Source organism: Pelodiscus sinensis, chromosome 4 (genome assembly GCF_049634645.1).
Source record: "Pelodiscus sinensis isolate JC-2024 chromosome 4, ASM4963464v1, whole genome shotgun sequence".
Taxonomy (NCBI): domain Eukaryota; kingdom Metazoa; phylum Chordata; order Testudines; family Trionychidae; genus Pelodiscus; species Pelodiscus sinensis.
The window spans coordinates 117,368,856-117,388,647 of NC_134714.1; the positions used below are offsets into that span (position 1 = coordinate 117,368,856).

The window sequence follows — 19,792 nt, forward strand, 5'->3', positions numbered from 1 at the left end:
GGGTGAACCTGTTCTCTTTGCAAAGTTTCCCGAAGTCCAGCTTAACAGTAAACATCCCATGCTTTAAATACACAACTTGTTCTAATTTGCCTCTTGGACCTTTCTCTCTCTTTACTCCTCATTCCTGTCATCCTCCCCTCCCCTGACTATCCGCCACTCGCCTTGCTGGCGCAACATTGGAAATGGACTGCCGAGCTTTCACAAAGCAATGCCCTGGCACTGGTAAAACTGTTCAGGCAACTTTGAAACCCTAATCTTCATCTAGGACTCATGAATATTTCACACACATATTTCTAACAGAGGGCTAAACCGCATTGGTTGGCAGGGAAATTCGATGGGCATTGGATGTACAAACACAAGCTGTGAAAATAAAAAGGAATAATTTGGAATCTGTTGCATATACTAGGAAATGTTTAGAGTTCTGCTTCCTGGCAGTGTCTTCCAAGCACGCCGCGCAGTGACGCACATTAGAAATTGTTTAATTGTGCACTGATTTTTAGGAACATGCATGGTGAATATCAAACAGCCTCTGCAGCTCCTGGTGCTGCCAGGACCTATCACTGCATTCACTATCACAGGCAGTGAGTTTTTTTAATCTCTCCAGGAATGACTCTGTATGTACAATCCTTGGATCACACACTGTACCAGATGAAGTGGAATCCCTGTCATTGCACTGCTAAGGCCAATTACAAGAACTTCCTCCCCGAGATGATTTACTGGAGAAACACAGGACAACAGAGAGAGTGAGAGAGCAGGATCGTGTTTCAGAGCTGGCAAGCTGAGTGCCCCAAAGAAAATGAAGGAGGTTACGTGGCCTTTCATCCACACCTGTTGACTTGCACGGACTTCACTGGGCATTGGATTATGCCCATGGACCCTAGTGGAAGAGCCATTTTACACATCTAGACCACGTGCGAGAGCCTTTCAGGACCAGGAATGGACTGTGGTCATATCACACCATTCGGTACAGGAATGAAACGATAAGGTGGCGGGAGAAGTAGCATAATAGTGAATTACTTACTCTGGGGAAGATTCCGGGGTTAAATTGGACATCTCCTCTGGTGTAGGTACTGTATGATCGTGCACACACACAAAGACGGAGTGAGAAAAAGGAAATGGTAAATACATGAATCTTCCTCTTCCTGCTTCTATACCAATGAATAATCCTTGTACCAACCCGCCTTGCGTTTCTCCCATGCTCAGAGCTTCTAAAAACAGCAAGCTAGCCCTGATGTCTAGACATTGGTCTTGTGTTCCTAGATCACTGTGACTACTCTATTCTGAGGTAGTGATGCCTTCAGGATCTTACTAAAAGCCCACTGAAGTCTTCCATTAGCTTCCACCTGCTTTGGATCAGGCCCTTAGACTGAGCTTATCCCTGTGGTGTCTGAATCACTTTCTCCTTATTAATAAATACACGAAAATCAATGGTTTATATTTATACTTTGTACAATGCCTTTCATCTAAAGGCTCCCACATCCACTGCAAACACAGAGGGAATCCCTGGACTCATCAAAGCGCAAATGAGAAATTGGCATGCTGCTACATCAATCCAGCTGCATTAGCACTGTGCACGGAATCCAAAGAGCTCCTGTTAGAGGTACAGGCTGATGCTTGAGACAAAAATGAAAACTAGCTGATCAGCCCTTCCTATGAGCAGGATCTCTGGTTCACTGTCAGTTCTCAGTCCTGGACCGGCCATCAGAGTCTCTGACAATCAGGGCATCTATTTTAGATTGTCCTTAAGTGTGTTAGATGGTACTTTCCTCATAGGACAAACCCCAATACCTTGAGTGTAAAACCATAAGGACTTGGTTTAATTCTGACAGCTTCTGGCATTATGTATGTGATGTAATGTGCCCTTTACCTAAGAGGAAAAAGCCATCCAAATCTTGATGCAAACAACCATGTCCATCTTAGAACTCCAGGGTCTGTAAAAACGATAACTTTCTAAACAGACCTGATAGTACCGATTAATTAAGGGATAGTTTACAACAGTTAGGCTCAGGAGAAAAAAAAGAAAGAATTAAACAGGATTATGAAACCAGCTACCCTGTAGGGACAATTTCAGTCTATTCCCGCCAACTGGTCTCTCTTTGAGAGACAGCCAGTCCTGGAATAGCAGCAAGACTATAGCAGGGTAGGTTCCAGAAGTGAAGTAGTAGGAGATGCTGCAAGGCCATGATTGAGGAGCACTGGCAGCTACAGGATGGAGATAGCAGGCAGTGCGGCATGGGCGTTCAGGGTTGGAATAGGAAGATATGCTGCATCCCAGGATTGAGGAGCAGCAGCCGAGTACACAGAAGCTGTCCACTCTTGCTTTGGCCTTGCATCAGCTCCCTCGCTCTTTCCAACACTGAGGCTACGTCTAGACTGTAGACTTCTTTCGGAAGAAGCTTTTTGGGAAGAGATCTTCTGAAAAAACTTTTTCCGAAAGAGAGCATCCATCCTGCCAAAGCGCACTGAAAAAGTGATCTGCTTTTTCGAACGATAGCATCCACACTGAATGGATGCTATCTCGCATGTAAGCTGTGATTACTATGGACGGAATGGCCACCAGGGCACCTGTGCTTCTTCCTCTTCCCTCTTCACCCTTCCCCGTCCACACACGTCTTTTTCTGAAAGAGCTCTTTCAGAAAAAGGCTTCTTCCTCATAGAAAGAGGTTTACCAATGTTGGGAAATCCCCTCGGTTCTTTTGAAATCATGCAATTGCAATGTGGACATAAGTGAAGTTTTTTCGGAAAAACAACCGCTTTTCCAAAAAATCTCTGTGGTGTAGACATAGCCTGACAGTCACTTCTCTGCAAATGAGACTTGCTGAATCTCTTTGAGTTGCTAGTTCATTGCTGAACACTTGCTCCAATTAGGATATCCCCGTTCCTTTGGAGAAGAGACTCACCTTGCAATTTCCGGCGATGGAACCGAGGAGACCCCAGGAAGCTGTTCTTGATTGAGTTGAGCCGTGTTCTCCAGGGCATTCCTCCAATGCTGGGGCTGGATGGTGGCGTTGGATTGGGTGTGCCTGCAGGGCTCTCCTTTGGCGTATGGACGGGTGTCCCCTTGGGGGTAGGGAGGGGACTTCCCCTTGGAGAGGGGTGAGGGGTGACCTGTATGATGGGGATAGATTTGGTGCTTGGGTCAGTACTAGAAGGGAGTAATCTAACAGGAGACATAGGGTTGGCCTGCACTGTAGGAATGGCCAGCTGAGGGCTAAAGCCGGCAGTGGGTGGGCGGCCCTGGGCATTCTGCACAGGGGGATTCTGGGAAGAGGGAGCGCTGGCATTGCTGGCAGGGAGCGGGTTGGATTTGGTAGACTGGAGCGGTTTTTCGGCCAATTTGTTCTTGGATGGCAAAGTCTGCGTCTTTGGGTTGGACTGAAGTGTTGGCTTTGGTTGGAGAACATGTCCAGGCCTGGAGGCATTCCTACAAGCATCAGGGTCCAAGGAGACTTGGGGTCGGGGGGAGAAAGGGAGGTCAGGAGTCTGAGGGGGGATGAAAAACTTTCTGATAGGCTACAAGATAGACACAGAGTGTCCATGCACATCGAGAACAGTGAGACACGCACACAGCGGGCGAGCAGAGAAAGGAAAGTCAGAATAAACCCATATGAGTCACAAAGATGCATCATGTCACATGGAGACGTGAGAGATGGAGGTGAAGGGGAGGGTGGGTGGGAGGGTTGCAAAGAAACAAGAACAAAAAACAAACAAACAGAAAACAAAAAAAAAAGACATGCAGTTAGCTGGGAACGCAGCATAATCAACAGCAGCAGCAGTGGCGGTAGCAGCAAGAACAACAGTGTCATAACAGGCTTTGTCATATTAACCAACTGTGTGTCAGCAAAGGAAAACCACAGAGAGAAAAGTAACATAAAGGAAGAAGGGAAAAAAATTCAAAATAACTAACGGGGGGGGGGGGGGGGGGAGGGGAAAGAGAGAGCGACATCCCCGGCATTGTTCTGATTGCCCCACAATGAGAAAAGCACAATGCTGAAGGGAGGTGAGGAAAGGGTAATAAGAGCCATTCAAGCCACACAGAAATTGAAGAGTGCCTAAGCTGGGCTTGCTTTTCTCCGCTCAAAGTGCCCAGGATCGAACACAGCAGAGAGATGCAATTCAAAATAAGTGTGTGGTGCACGGGGGTGGGGAAAGAGGTACACAGATTACTGCACACACCATTCGGAGACACCCACCCTACCCCCCGTCCTCTAACTCTGTCAGACTCACACATAGATTCCAGTCACCAATGAGGGAAAGAAAGAGCAAGGACAGAGCAGTACCATTTCATCCATCTTCCTCCCCTGGCCTTCTTGAGTGACATCACCCACTCCATTAGCTAGGAGGTTTTGGAACATGAAACAACAGGTATAGCCCTGGACCATGGGTCAGTTTGGGGTTTAATTTGCAAAGATCTATACAGAGAATTCCTGGGGGTCCCAGCAGGGCTAAATACCAGGAAAAGAAGCTTTCCCAATCAGCACTGAAAAGATACTCTCATGACACCCTGATTCTACTGTTCAGAAATTCACTGCTTAGTATTTGCTACAAAGTTCCAGTGTCGCATTCTATGGATGATGGAAGTGACTATGTAGGAAGACACAGTTTAAGGGGGAAAATAATTGCTCATAATGCATCAGTGAGAGAGAAGAATAAGGGAACAGAACTTTTTTAAAATAGATACAAAAGAAAAAAAACCCATCCGTATGTTTGTTACAGGAGCAGGCTGGGAATTGTAGTTCTGATGAATTAACAGTGTAATACACACATTCAGGGAGTAAAATCCTTTTGGAATACAGGAAGGATAAAATCCACATTTTAAAAACAAAATAGATATCCTTGCATAAAACATACTTGATTACAAGCACCGAAAGAATGGTAAGAATTCTCTGTCTATGCTCTTTGTTTATTTTGACCCTACATTCAGCTTGCTCATTTGGGGTCATAATAAATATATTTTATTATTCACTATTTATACTGCTGTGGCCTCTAAAAGCCCTAATTCAGCTCCTTTGTGCCAGGCACTATACATACATATGATGTAAAGACAACTGCAACCCCAAATAACTGAAAGGAAACCAGACTAGTGTCCATCCCTCTCCGGTTCTCATGTATTAGCACAAGCCTGCAACATTTAAAAATGCAGGGGAATGTTTTAAACCAAATAAAACTATTTGCATGACAGCCTAATTCAAAGTCCTCTGAAGCCAATGGGAAGCAGCAGGAGATGAACTTCAGGGGACATTGGATCAGACAAATTAAAGGAAAAGCAATAGATTAAAATATTTCTATTAACATTATGTTTTATAAAGACCTTGAAAATTAAGACAACCTGTTTCTTTTGATAAATTCCATATCACCATTAGGAATTAAAGGTCAAAGAGATGAGTAATGTGGATAATTTATGCTGGTCACTATCCGGAAGAGATTACCATCCATTTATAAGCAATTCCAACAAAAACAGGTTTAAAAGTAATAATTATAAGCACTCCCTTGCAAGTTTAGCAGCTCATATAATCAACGTATGATAGCTCGAGAATCAAACTTACAAGAAATAAAGCCATTCTGCTCCCTGTTAAACCACTAAATATCAGAGACTTCAGTCTTGTGATGTGCCAATTTCTTATTTCTTGTGAGCCCTCAAATCTATGTAATTTCCTTCGTTGAAGTCCTGTCTCACTGGAGGATGAAACCATTGTGCCTACTCCGTATTCAGTAGCATCCCCATTCTAGCTAGACTCATATCAGTCAAGCATGGTTCTGTACTAAGTAAAACCAAAGTGACTGTGGCTAGCATGATTTGAGGCTTCACTGTGGCTTTGTTTGAAGCAGTTGTATTAGCAGAACCTATGCTGGAGCCAACCCAGCAGGGTATTATGTGTCCCATCCCTGTTTGGTCATAAATATGGTTACAAGGCTGAGAATAAATGGGGCCATAGAGAGACTCCTACACCACTGCGGGTAGCACAGGAAATGTGTAGGATAAGAGATGCCGCACATGAATTTCTAAACAAAATCTCCCCAATTCAGGCACATTTACAACAAACCCAGGAAGAATAAAACATCCCACAACCAACCACAGCTCTACAGGAACAGAAGCCAAAAAAACCACTGAGCTTGTCTGAGGGAACGGTACCAATAGATCCTGAAGTAATGCCACTTACCCTTGGACTGCTGAGGGGGCTGGTGGAGAGACCAGATGAAGCTCCGCTGATCGACCGAGACCTGAGTGGACACAACAGGAAGAGATGGCCCTCAGAAACCCTGGGCAAGGAACATCCACGGAGCACCCACCACTGCATGCACAGGCATGAGGTGAGGAGTGGAAGGGAGGCTCTCAATAGGCAAAATACCTGTCTCTTTCCTTACACTCTATCACGACACACCTTTCACCTCTCCCACCCGCCTAATAAAACTCTAAAGAAATTATGTTCACTCAGAGAGGACCCCATCACCCCAGAGGTCCTGTGTTAGCAGAGCTATGCAATGCCACCCCCTTCTGGGTCAGGACTACTTGCACATGGCCGGATACTGTTTCCTCCTGGGGTACACTAAACAGACCATGGCAAAAGCAGTCATCGTAAGCCCACTACCGGTGGTGAGAATTACTATCTGCAGAGTCTCACTTGCTGTGCCAGAAATAAAGACCCCAGAGATACAGAAAGCCACTGTCTGTGTAACTCACAAAAGCAGAAACTTCTACTGGGTGCCAAAGAAGGTTAAATCTGCAGTGCCCCAGATGCAACTATCTTCTCAAATCAGAGAACTGTCCCAGTGAAACCAAAGGTCTGGTCTATGGTGACTAGTTATTCAGTGCTGCACTACCATATCTAACTTCACCATGGAGCCCTCCCCTGGGCTCTCCAGTGAGACTTGCATCTGACATCACTGATCTCTGCTGCCCTCTGAGGAACTTCCCTTGGAGGACCACAGGCCCTTCTACCCATAGGAGTGCTCCTCACTTTGGAAACACTCCTGTTCACCTGAGTGGTTCCTCTCATGGAATCATCAGGCCTTTCCCCACCAATGAGATCACTCTGTTGGAGCAATGATCCTTCTGTCCATTGATTAAATTCATACAGGATCAGTGTCAGCCTGTCATTCATCGGGGTCCCATATGGTATAATGGATCATTTTAACCATCATTGAGCTCCTTCATGGGACCGCCTGATGTTCTGCTCACCAATGAGGTCACCCCATGGGCTCTCTAGTTCTCCTGCTTGCTGATGAGATTCCCAATTTTGGGATCAATGGCCCTCATGCATTCAAAAAGTCCATTCTTTGGGACCAATCTGTCCTTCCCCACCTGCTGTCAAGGTAACCCACACAGAATCATCTGTCTTTATGCTCACCAGCAAAGGTCTCTGCAAAAACTGTCCACTGATAACAACAATCAAAACATACAAACACACTAGGCCAAAACCAGAACTGAAAGGCCATGCAGACCACACACATGAATAGCTCAGCAATGGAACTTCTCAAGAGCGAAGAATGTGACTACATGAGCAGTGACAATAACTGTCCCTCAGAACAGAAAATATTTCATGTAGCTTTTGAGCAAGTCCTCCCATGTTCGACTGATCCAGAGTGTTGACCATCTCTAGAGGTAGCTGCTTTGAACCCTCCTCAACTGGAAAGATTGATTATGTTGAAGAACAACAATTTTTGAAGGAGAAGACTATACTGGAGAATCAGCTCAACCAACAAGTGACAAAAAAAAAAATCTCTGTTCACAATCAGACCTATCAATGTGAGTACCATATATCTGTGTGCACACATATGGTGTGTGTGTGTGTGTGTGTGTGTGTGTGTATACAAGCATATACAGCTATTAGGGCTGGCAATTAGTTGCAGCTAATGCATGAGATTAATGCAAAACAAATTAACTAAATTAAAAAAATAGTTGCTATTAACTGCAATTTAAATCACATTGTTAAATAATAATAGAATACCAATTTAAATGTATTATACATATCTTTAGACTTTTTTCTGGAAAAAAGTGTACAGTATTCTGAAACACAAAATGTACTGTACTCACTTTAAATTATTTTTATTACAAATATTTGCACAGTAAAAAGATAAATAGTATTTTTTAAATCAAATATAAGTACTGTAGTACAGTCTCTTTAATGGAAAAGTTAAATTTACAAATGTAAAACAGTTTCTTATATAACTATATTCAAAACCAAAACAATGTGAAACTTTAGTGACTACAAGTCCATTCAGACCTTCTTTTTTTTCAGCCAACTGCTAAGACAAAAAAGAGTGTCTTTCTATTTCTGGGAGATAAAGATGCCTTTTTCTTATTTACAGTGTTACCTGAGAATGAGAACAGGTGTTTACATGGCATGGTTGTAGCCAGAGTTGCAAGGTATTTATGTGCCACATATGCTAAATATTCATATGCCCCTTCACGCTTTGACTTGTAGCTCTAAAGGTGAACTGAAATATATTACTTTTATCTTTTTAACAGTGTAGTATTTGTATATATATATATATATATATATAAAGTGAGCATTCTACATAATTATCTTGTAATTGAAGTCAATATATTTGAAAATGTAGAAAAAAATCCCAAAACATTTATAATCAATTTAAAATTGTATTTTATAATTATTAGTGTGATTAAAACTGTGATTAGTTTCACCTATTTTCAATCCTGAGGTTGAGATATTTTAAATCATTTGACAGTCCATTAGTTATGTGCACATATACATTTTTGATAGTGTGTGTTTTGTAAGTATGAACAGCCTTCTAGAGAACACACAGCTAATTTAGAGTTAACTGTATCACTAATATATAAGAATAAGATTAAAAATTTAGATTCGAAATGTTTTCACTTCCATATATTCTTAATAATAAATTATAACATTGTACAATGAGCACTGGAAGAAGGTTTAAACTAACATACAATAAACCCCATTCTGACAGTTTGTGTAGAATACAGAAACTCTCCATGGAATTTATTTCTTGCATCTTAATGTAGTCCATCACTGCATCTATACAAAACAAACTGGCCCAAACTTTGCATTTTCTTTTACCAGTGTAAACCCACATTAACTCCATTGCAGACTGTGGAGTTCTTCTGGGTTTACACCAGTGTAAATGAGAGCAGAATATGGCCTTCTTTATACTTGTGCTCCACTTTTGATGGACTGTTTTTATGTTACCTTTCCCTCTTTAGGCAACAAAGTACCTGGCCTTTTGTTCCTCTCAACATTCAATCATGGTTGGAAGTTGATTTTTAACATTCACCTGAATTTCAGAATAGTTGCTTAAAACTTCTCCGTATGTTCCTCTTCCAAAAATTGTGATTTCTCCCATTATTCCAATTTTCCCCCATATTAAAAAAGCAAATTGTGCTTTATATGGGGCACAACACAGCTGGCCCCATCTCCCACCCCTGTTCCTTAACACAAACAGTGGTTTTCAAGAAGCTGTAATGCAGTGAGCTTCCATCTATCTCAGGAGTCTGATGCAGGGATCAGAAGACAGGACTAGTATAAAATCTCATGTGAAATGCATTCAGTATTCACACTATTGCTAATTCAATTAGCCTTATTTCCACAGAGTGGCTACTGGTGATTTATAAAGAAACAAGTTAAGAGGTAAAGTGGTCCCTTTAATGTATCTTGACTTTTCCACATTGGAAATTCTGCTTGGGGTCAAAGGGCAGAGTTTAAGGGAGCTATGGATCAATTTTTAATGCCTTCCAAAAAAAGAGAGATGACTCTTTTCAAATCTTTCCCCTTCACATAAAAGGGAAGGACCATTTCCATAATTCTCTCCTGTTTGCATTCCTCTTTCTAATGAGTCCCAGCATTTCAGTTTACCAATGGGATACAATTCCCAAGTGGCTATGAAATTTCACTTGTGGCAGGCTGTTCAGCTCTTACAAATAAAATAAAATAAAATGTCATTGAGTAAGAACGAGAGATTTTTCCCCTCCCAAGAAGACCACCTTCCTTGGGAAATCCATGAATCCAGCTTGTAAATCTATGGCAGAAAGATTATACACTGTTTTGCATCAGTCAGCCAGACACAGAATCAGAGCAGGGGCCAAGCATCTGTCATGAAAACTGGCCCAATGTTGCACTGTTACGATGAAAGCATAGAAAGTATGTAAATATCTGCATTTATATATTATCGTATAATGAAAGTGGAAGTCCCTGCAGGCAGTATATCAGCATCGAAGACTCCAATCATACTTTGTGGGAAAAAAGGAGGAATATGGCAAACCACAGCAGAACAAATACCTTTTCTCTATTTAGCTGAAAATATCCATTAGTGTGTAACCATCTTAAAGTCTCTAGAGACATAAAGAGTCATTGGAAGGTAAGTATTATTTCTATAATTACTCAAATAATCCCATACCTTATAATTAATAATGCCTTACATTTCTATAGATTCCCAGATGCAGGTAGTTCCCAAAGTATTTTTACAGAGTGCATGCACCAATATTCTGTGCATCACGTTTTGGTCCAAACTACCCTGGAAGCGCTATATTGGCACAAAGCTACACTGATGCCTTTTTCACAGCCTTGAGTGATGCAAGAGAAATGGACTTAAGCAGCAAGTATTATCGCACAAGAGAGTCTGTGGTGGTTTACCACTACCCTAAATAGGTGCAGGAAAAAGCCTTTCGGGTGGCATTTTCAAAAACATCTAAATCAGGAATCACAACCTAGTAAGGGGGCATGGAATGTCAGGCACTGGGTCTCCTTGCTGCAGGGTGATCAGCGGGGGGTGCTAAGGCAGCTACCTGCACTGCACTGCAACCCAGAAGCTGCCTGCAGTAGGCCCAGCTCGAGGAAGGGGGGGTGAGGGTAGGTGGAAGAGTGCATAGGGCTTCACACACTGCCCCTGCCCTGAGCACTAGTTCTGCAGTCCCATTGGCATGGAAACTGCTGTTGGCTGTTTCTGTGGCACAGCCTGGGCTGCAGTGCCAGGAGAGGCAGGAAACTGCCTTAGCATTCCCACTGCACTGCTGACTGGGAGCCAGTCAAGGTAAGCCCCTCCTGTCCTGGCCCTGACTCCCCCCAAAACCTGAGTCCCCTCCTACAGCCCAAAGCACTCATCCTCCGCCCTATCCTGGAGCCTACACTCTTGTCAAATTACATTGGGCTGTGGTCATCAACAACATTCTTCAACTGGGTCATGAGAAAAAGTGTTTGAAAACCACTGATCTAAATAATTTTTTAGGGGCACATATCCTGATAATTTTCATAGGGCCTTCTGCTCCAAAGTGCTTTTGAAAACCCTATCCTCATACAACACCATTCTATACAGGATATATATCTATTAGAAACAAGCTATTTCAGAAAGTTTTTAAAAATATGATGTTGCTATTTCTCAAACCTCTCCTCTGGTGAAGCCACCTTCCTTAGCAACCATCAGATCAAGTTGTGACTAAAATCAGTATGACACCATTTACCCTTGGATCGAAGTAATCTTCTTAGATAGACCACAGGCCTATTGATTTTCGCAATGGGCAACTTAAGTCAGTGAGTCTCTCCTAGTACACTGGAGTTCATTTGTTCGAATGTTTTAAAAAGCGATATAATTAAGAAAAGACAAGAGTCGGGTTTTGTCTCTTTTCTGTCACCAGTTTCTCAAAAGCACCACCAAAAAATTGTTTTACTTCTGCTTAAAAACAGAATCCAGAGTTGAATCTACATCAGACTTTACATTCAGTTTCGCTTTAAATAAAACTGGTAGATATTTAAAAATAAGATCAGTGATGAATTTGCTGCCAGGAAACTCATCATTTGGAATAAAGTGGTACATTTGGTCCCAGGGTCCTTGTACTGTGGCCTTCAAAAGTGCAGGATAATGTCCTGTAACCAGCATTTTAGCTGTTCACAAGCTGGTACTGTGCTTCCAAGAATGGGAGACTGCAGCATGCATGCAGCAGCATGCAGTCAGTGCATCCGACTTACATCCCTGGGTGGTGCAAACAGTGGCTGAGATTTTGAATTTGTCCAAACTCTGCTTTGAAAATCTAAGTGAAACATGTCCAGCCAGTCACTTGCTCATTTCTTTTAAAGCACAAATTAGGTCAAATTAGACATACGCTGAGCTCCTTCATGTTTTTTACCTGATTGTTTTAATTAAAATTCAAGATTCCCAAGCCACAAAAAAGGGTCTAAATCCCCCATAATGCCATAGGAACTGATACCCCAGAGACAACAGTCTTGTTGATCTGTGAACCTGTTAAAACAGGCTCTATCACCTAATCTCTCTTTAGCTTTTAAAATTGAGCACCAACTAGGGATGTAAAATACAGTTTAACCAGTTAATTGATTAAATGCTATGTTTAACCAGTTAACTGCTTAACTGGGATCCTGCTGGTGGGGTCCACTGCAGCCTGGATGGCCCACCGATTAACCAGTTACCAGTAATCATCACTCGATAAGGGTGATATTTACTGGTTAACCAGTTATATCCCTAGCGCCAACCAGAAACAATATTACAAGAGGAATAAATAGCGGGGATAACACCAATTATATAATATTAAGATGGCACCTCAGAGGGTGGTGCTGTATTGTCTTAATTTTTACTACAGGTTACCACATGCTGCTCTCAATTGCTACAGTGAAGTCACTGGGTCTAATCATAGTAATAAATCCTGCACCTTGTAGTATATGTCCACAGGATCAGGCTCTTGGACGCAGACACACATGGGGAAAAGAGTAGGGGGAGGAGGGAGTGTCTCTCCTCTGCGCACCCTAGGTGGTGTCATTACATGGCATCATCTTGTTTAATCAGAGTGTCATTGTTACACTTTATATTATGGTCCCATTTAGAATTGATTTATAAAAAGTTAATACATCACGACACTGTGGCGCTATTTCGGGATATATCTGGGATCCCGAAATAGCTATTCTGCATCTTGACAGCCCTCCCGTTATTTCAAAATATCTTTCGAAATAATGGGTGTGCTATTCCGATGTCCCTGTAAACCTCGTTCCACGAGGGTTAAGGGACTTGTTGGAATAGCGCTTTATTTCAAAATTTGGTGCTGTGTAGACAGTGTCAAATTACAAAATAAGCTCTTTCGAAATACACTCCAATTAAGCTATGCAATTTGCGTAACTCAAATTGCGTAGCTTATTTTGAGCTAAGGGTGCAGTGTAGACCCACCGTAAGAGATATTATATTCATGTTACAGATCTAGCATATGATATACATGATCATAGCTACATCATTAGAAGGTGCATTGTTATAACTAAGGCATCATTCTAAGCATCTACGGCTGGACAATCTATTACAATTATTATCCATTTATTAAAACATCAATCATTTATTATCTGTTTAATAACTATTAATAAATGAAACTTCATATAAAATGTGACTATATGCCTACTTGTATCAGAAAAGAAAGCACTCTGAAGGTGATTATTTCCTCATGGAAAAAGAATTTGTGATCAGAGGAGGGAAAATACCCAGGAATTATTTTAGACCATGTGTGGGTTTTAGCTTCATATTAGGGGATCAAAAGGACGTTGTTATTCAAATATCAATAATCAATCAGGTGTGCCATTCAGACATGAGAAGTGCAATAGGTGGGGAAGGCATTTTCATTCTCAAGGCGTCTTAGTATCTGCATAGTGTCAAAGATTAGTTTTGTGTTCCCTGAGATATTAAAAACAAACACAAGAAGTGCATAGAATCTCTCTCTCGCACACACACTAAAATGCTTCTTCCCACATCTCTTTCATTATCATAAAGTTTCATTTGATCAAAAACATACATTGATATTTGTTAACTGTGCAAGTTAAAAGATCTCTGCATAAGATATAACAAGTCCCACAACAGGTATAATCCAAAACTGAAGCTTACCCCAATTCATCAGCACTCGCCATCCTTGGAAGTGGGAAATAAAGAGGAAAGAGAGAGGGAGGGAGAGAGAGAGAGAGGGAGAGAGAGAAAGAGAGAGAGAGGTGGGTAGGGGGATGGGCGACGACATGGAGGCAGGTGGAGAGAAGAGTACGAAAAGCAAAGTGAAATACTGTTCAGAGAACTGAATGGTTAGAATTATTGGCACAGGTGCCTCCCGCTCAGGAGACCAGGAATGCTAGGGGACAGTTTCATTTACTACACAATGGTTTCCATACTGCACATAAACAATGCAGAAATGTCAGACTTTTGCATTTGGGAACTGGGGAAGAGAAGATGCTACGGTGTCCAGAGAAACCAACACTCAACTGAATTAGCTGGCAGAGCTGGTGAGTTGCGCTCCTTGTTTTGTTTCCACAGCATCTCCTAGGCTACGTCTAAACTGCATTGTTTTTCTGGGATACTGGAGGTAACCCAGAAAAGCAAAGCTACATCCAAGGAACGCATCCGCTTTTTCGGAAAAATTTTCAAAAAAGCGGACACGCTCTTTCGCCATCCCTGTAGACCTCGTTCTACGAGGAATACGGGATGGCTTGAAAGAGTGCCTTCTTCCTCAATTTAGCACTGTGTAGACGCACCAAATTTTGGAAAAGCCTCTTAGGAAAGTAAAGCATACCTCAGTCTAGACGTAGCCTAAGAACAGTTAGATCAGAGTGTTAAAAAGGAGGCTGATCTCATTACACCCATTCTGCTCAGTACAGTGTCTCTCTGGACCTCAAATTGGCCTGGTGAGAAGAATAATTCCCTATGCAATGAACTGTGAAAAGCATTGGTCCTTATAGTATGTATTCTGAGCCAGTCCATGAACCCAGTGGGTGAGACTAAGCTGAAACCATGCTTTGATAATAGCTTAATAGTCAGAGGGAGGCAGGACTTACATGCCAGGACTTATCCCTGGGGTTGCAAACCTGTGCTCCAAAATCTAATTTTTTAATTTAAAATAAATTAAGTCTACAGGCCTTAGAAGTTGCAGAGATATCCTTCCCATGTGAATAGAGGTGTGAACTGTTCATTAATCCCCATGGTATGTTGACTTTTAAGCTTGTTGGTAGCAATTCAAACTTTCAATGTTCTTAATTTTTCAAAGCAGACAAGCTCTCTGGTTGGGTTGTGAGCTAGACTGGGAGACTATCAATACTTATTATTTTTCCAATTGGATCTTTGGTTAATGTGAGAAGCTCTGGTTTTCTATTAAACCAAGCTCTTTCCAAGTAGTATAGAAATCTCTCTCTGTCTCTGTCTCTCTTTCTCTCCAGTTCCTGTAACAGGCTCCAGCTGCCAGAGTTACCCATGGTGGGTTAGTTCTTCACAAGATGATCACCACCATAAATGCCAAATTCAGCATTTGCCAGGTAGATTTCACAGTTTACTTATAAACACAGCCAGATGTGCTTCTTGTTATGGGAATGTTTCGAAGGCTGTACCAGGCAACATGGGGGTGATCTTAAGAAAATGTAAGAGTCAAATAAAATAAAAAAGAAGACACTGCATTGTACGTTGACATAGAGGTGGAAAGAAGCATTATAGTGAGTGCTTTTTTATGTATGAGTGACACACCATTTATACTTTGGTTTGTAGTTAGAATTTGGACAAGATCCTAATTCATATGCATAGGACCAAATTCTGTTCTATCGGTGAAAATCCATCTAAGCTGATGTAATTGACAACAGGATTTGGCTTCTAATGTGTGTGTATATGTGTGTGTCTCTGTGTGTGTATTACATCCATACTCACAGGAAGTGTACTGAAATACATACATAATGTGTGAATAAAGATTTATCCAACTTTTCTTTCATTTTGAGTTGTTTTCCCCAAAGGGAAAGGCACTGAGGATTTTAACAAAGAGAATAGAAAGCAAATTGAGACTTGGGGAAAGGGAAAGATGGGAAACGAGGTTAAAAATTAACAAACCCAGGACACAGTAGACCCAGCAGTGCAGACATGTGCATTCCCTACAATATTGAAGCAAGTGAACTACGGAGCTGCAGCAACCCGGATACAGAAGAAGAAAAGCATTGAAAGGAGCAAGAGGGAGCTAAAAGAGAGAAAAGAGAGAGAGAGGAGAAGAGAGGGACAGTGGCCTCAGCTACTAAGACAACCATGTGCATCTAGAGGGGGAGGATCCTTAAAGATGCAGTATTCCTTTTAAAAAGATCAGTTAAAAAACTGGATAATGAAAGGCTGGCCAAAGGTTTAGTGACCACCATTAGTTAGCCCCAGAGGGGTCATTTTGCTGGGGGGGTCTCTTTGCTGCCCTTCCTTTCTCTCCCTGTTCTGTTAGCAGATCTGAAGACTATATCTTGTAGCAACCCATCCCACCCCCCATTCCAACCATGGAGGCCTTTTCATCCTAACACCCAGAAAGATGAAAATGTGGAGGGAGGTGGCAGGGAATGCGCCAATCCATCTCTTTCCTCATCGCTCTCCTTTCCGTAAATGGGCTCCGAGGAGGTTCTCCTGCATAAAGCCCAGCCCAGCATCTCTGAATACATCTCCTCTGTGAGGTAGCTGGAAGTGCAGTTGTGTCTTTAAGGGATTCTCCCAGCACTTCCTGAAGCGTCATAGTCTCCATCCTTTGCACAGCTGCAGAAGTGCAAAGGGACATGGAGCTGCGAAGAATTGGCAGAGAGCTCTCATGTCACAGATGAGATGAAAAGGCCTCTTTGTACCGATGGCCCAGTCCTAAATGCTGCAGAAAGGCTGTTTTTTTGTTTTGGGTTAATTGGAATAATTTTGATAGGGCTCACCAGAAAAGCCCAGGCATTCAGGAATTCATCAGATCTTACTTTCTGCTGCAGCGAGGGATGAGCGTGGGGGGATATGAAACGCATGGATCTGTGAGAATGCTGCTGCAAGTTTTAGGAGCCGGGTTCGTGTGATCCACTGGCAATTCATTACCTCTGCCTGGATGTGAGCTTTCATGAGAACTTGACAGGTTGGGTGCACGGCTCATTTCTTGCTGGGACTCAGACACATAAGTGTCTGGGGTGCTGTCTCAGAATCTGTCTGTGGCAAACTCAGTGTTCTATTTGCTTCCTTTCTGTGGTTGTTTCTTAACAGGGTTCCATGGATTGATTGTCTCAGCCTGTGAAAGGCTGATATGGAGACTGTAACCCTCACACATGGGAAGTCTTCTCTAAAGGCTTGTATTTAAATGGCATGGATATATTAAACTGGAAAGGTTTCTATATAAAGGGAAGGATGGTCCTCCATATTTCTTCTGGACCCTTGAGAAACCCTCAACTTTCCTCCCACTTGAGTGCCATGGAGTAGCCTTCATCCTTCTGGCTGTGGATTTTGTTGCTGGCCCCTTTACTGGATGGATGTGTGGGTTAATGTCACTGTATAAATGCCCAGCATTATTGTTATTACAGACTGCTAATTGACAGTCTGAAATTGACACTGAAAACTTTGCAACTTATTTTCCCCATGAGACTTGCACATGGCCCAGTGGGCAGGAAATCCCATAAAGACATAATCACACTGGCTTGGGATTTAAGAGATAAGAACTAGGGATAAGGTTGAGTGTTTTTAAGCACTATCTTTATTGTGTAGCACATTAGGGCTCCAATATGGTGGGGAATTACTCATTGTGTAATTGGAGCACACTCTGGTGCTCAGAGTTTCACACTCTCCCTCCAACTAAAGTCTAAAATATTTTTTTTAATGAACCCAAGAGGGTCTATTTAAATTCCCAATCTTGGCTGCTTCTCTGCTCCTGCCCCACTTGCTTCTCTCCCTTCGGCAGGTGGGAACTGCCCTCCCACTTACTCTTTCCCATCTACCTGAAACTGTTTCCTGAGCCAAAGAGTTTGCAATGCCCTCCTTGAATCTCACCCATGAATATTTCTTTTCTTTTCTTCTCTGGCTGGTGACTCTACAACAGCCTTAAAGAGCCTGCCCCTTGGCTGAAGGCATTTTACTGCCGATTCGTCTGACAGATGGTGCCCCTAAAACTTCCCACCATTGCCAGCAGTGCCTCAGCTTCTCTGGAGTTAGCAATGATGGGACTGTAGTGTAGACAGCGCTCCAAGTGGCGGCTGGACTTGTAAGGACAGTGTTTTCCTAAAGCAGGTAACATGGTGGTTTAAAATACCAATTCCCCTTCTACACTGATACTCCTTTCATTGGGAACACCCTGTGGTAGCAATAATGTGAAATTTTAGGGGGAAATCCTAGTACAGACACAGCCTGTGCATGAAAGTATTTGAGGACAGATTCATAGGAAGGGTTGTATATAAAAATACATAGCATGCTACTGTAGAAGACACAGAACCTCCCTCCCCCCACTCCCTAGCTCTCTCTAGGGCATGAGCAGCTGCATCCCCATATGGAGAAGATAAGTGCTGCATCTTTAAGGTCTCAGCAGTGAGGTAGAGGAGAGGAACAGATTGTCAGTGTTTATACCTTTCTTCTTTGTTGAATTTGGGATTGGCTTCAGAGATATCCAGGCTTTTACTGAACATTGTTTTACTATGGCAGGAACAAAGTGAGAAAACAGAGTTACTAATATGGACATTCACAAAAGAGATTCACTTGAAAGAGTCCCTGACACTAAGCCCTCCTGACCCAATGCTCCTTTATTAAAGCACATCTCCAAAACACCTTTCAGGCTCCTTTATAAATGGTCCCTCCGTCTCTAAAGGAGGCTGATCATTTCTTGAAGGTAATGAGCATCCTCAACCCCTCTGGTTTCACTGAGGTTAGTGCGAACGGAGGCCTTCAGCACACGTCAGTGTCAGACCACGATAGAAGAAGTATTCTCTCAGGGTACGTCTACACAGCAGAGTTATATTGGAATAACATCCGTTATTCCGAAATAATGGTATGCGCTGTCTACACAAGAAGCCCGTTATTTCAAAATAATGGGCTTCTTACTCCGACTTCCTGTAAACCTCGTTGTATGAGGATTAACGAAGTCCGCAGAATAGCAAATTATTTCAAAATAACTGCTGTGTAGAGAGCGCCAAATTTCGAAATATGTTATTTCAAAATAAGCGACGCAATTTGCATAGTTCAAATTGGGTAGTTTATTTCAAGGTACGCGCTACTGTGTAGACGTACCCTCACAGTTGACACCCTGTCAGTCATTGTCTGTGCCCTTCCCTACAACACACAAAACCTTTCTCCCCATTACTACACTGAAAACCCCACCCGGAGTTGCTCACACTTCTCACTGGAAATGGACCTTGCTAGAATGTAAAAATAGCAAAGCCCTCCTTGCTTCTGTTGGGAATCTGTAAGCCTTTCCAGGAAGCTATTAACACTAAGCACACTCTGGGCACACAGATTCAAAGCAGTCAGCAGATCTTCTTAAAGATAAAGGCTGCTTTTATTTTTCTACTCTTCATGGTTCCTTCCTGCCCATCCTTTGCCACTCCCCATCCTCAAAAAGGACCATTCTGCTTCCCAAACTGGGGTGAGAATCCCAGCAGTGGAGAAACAGGACTCTAAAAGCCTCACGGAAGAAGGTCTTTATTGTGCATGAGCTCTGTGTGATGTGGACAGCTGTTCTACACCATACAGCCTCTTCACCCCTCCCAATGTTCCACTGGTGCTCAGCAACCCACAAGGAAAAGAATGGAAGGAAAAGGAATAACTGATGGAATCCATGTTAGGATATTTGATCAAATGTTCCAAATCCTGACCCTTGCCACTGTAAAATTTTGCCACCCCAGCAGAGGTTCCAGCTGCTGAAGGCGCAACAGGCTCCACCTAGAGCAGGGGCTGTCCATTTCACAAGATATCTAGTGTCATGGGTTCTCGGATGTTTCTCCTGACAGGAGTGAGGTTTTGGCTTCTAGGAAGAGCCAAGCAATCTGAAATGGTGAGAACGACAAGTCCTGGCTGTAGTGAAGCTTAGGACCACTCTCTCCTGCTGTACATTTGGCCTGAC

The 19,792-nt window shown here is 42.6% G+C and overlaps 1 protein-coding gene across 8 annotated transcripts in view; it reads right to left on the reverse strand.

The window, feature by feature from the left end:
- BRSK2 (BR serine/threonine kinase 2) overlaps positions 1–19,792 on the reverse strand; it is a 502,819-nt gene that overhangs the window by 36,272 nt on the left and 446,755 nt on the right. For 5 of the 8 annotated variants that reach the window (XM_075928205.1, XM_075928209.1, XM_075928207.1 and 2 more), the window contains 4 exons: positions 18,304–18,369; positions 6,162–6,222; positions 2,901–3,108; positions 1,022–1,070 (listed from right to left, as the gene is read on the reverse strand). In XM_075928205.1, coding sequence (XP_075784320.1) covers positions 1,022–1,070; positions 2,901–3,108; positions 6,162–6,222; positions 18,304–18,369 — 384 coding nt within the window. Of the gene's footprint in view, positions 1–1,021; positions 1,071–2,900; positions 3,514–6,161; positions 6,223–18,303; positions 18,370–19,792 lie in introns of all 8 variants that reach the window. The other 3 variants (XM_075928208.1, XM_075928206.1, XM_075928203.1) reach the window with 2 other exon arrangements.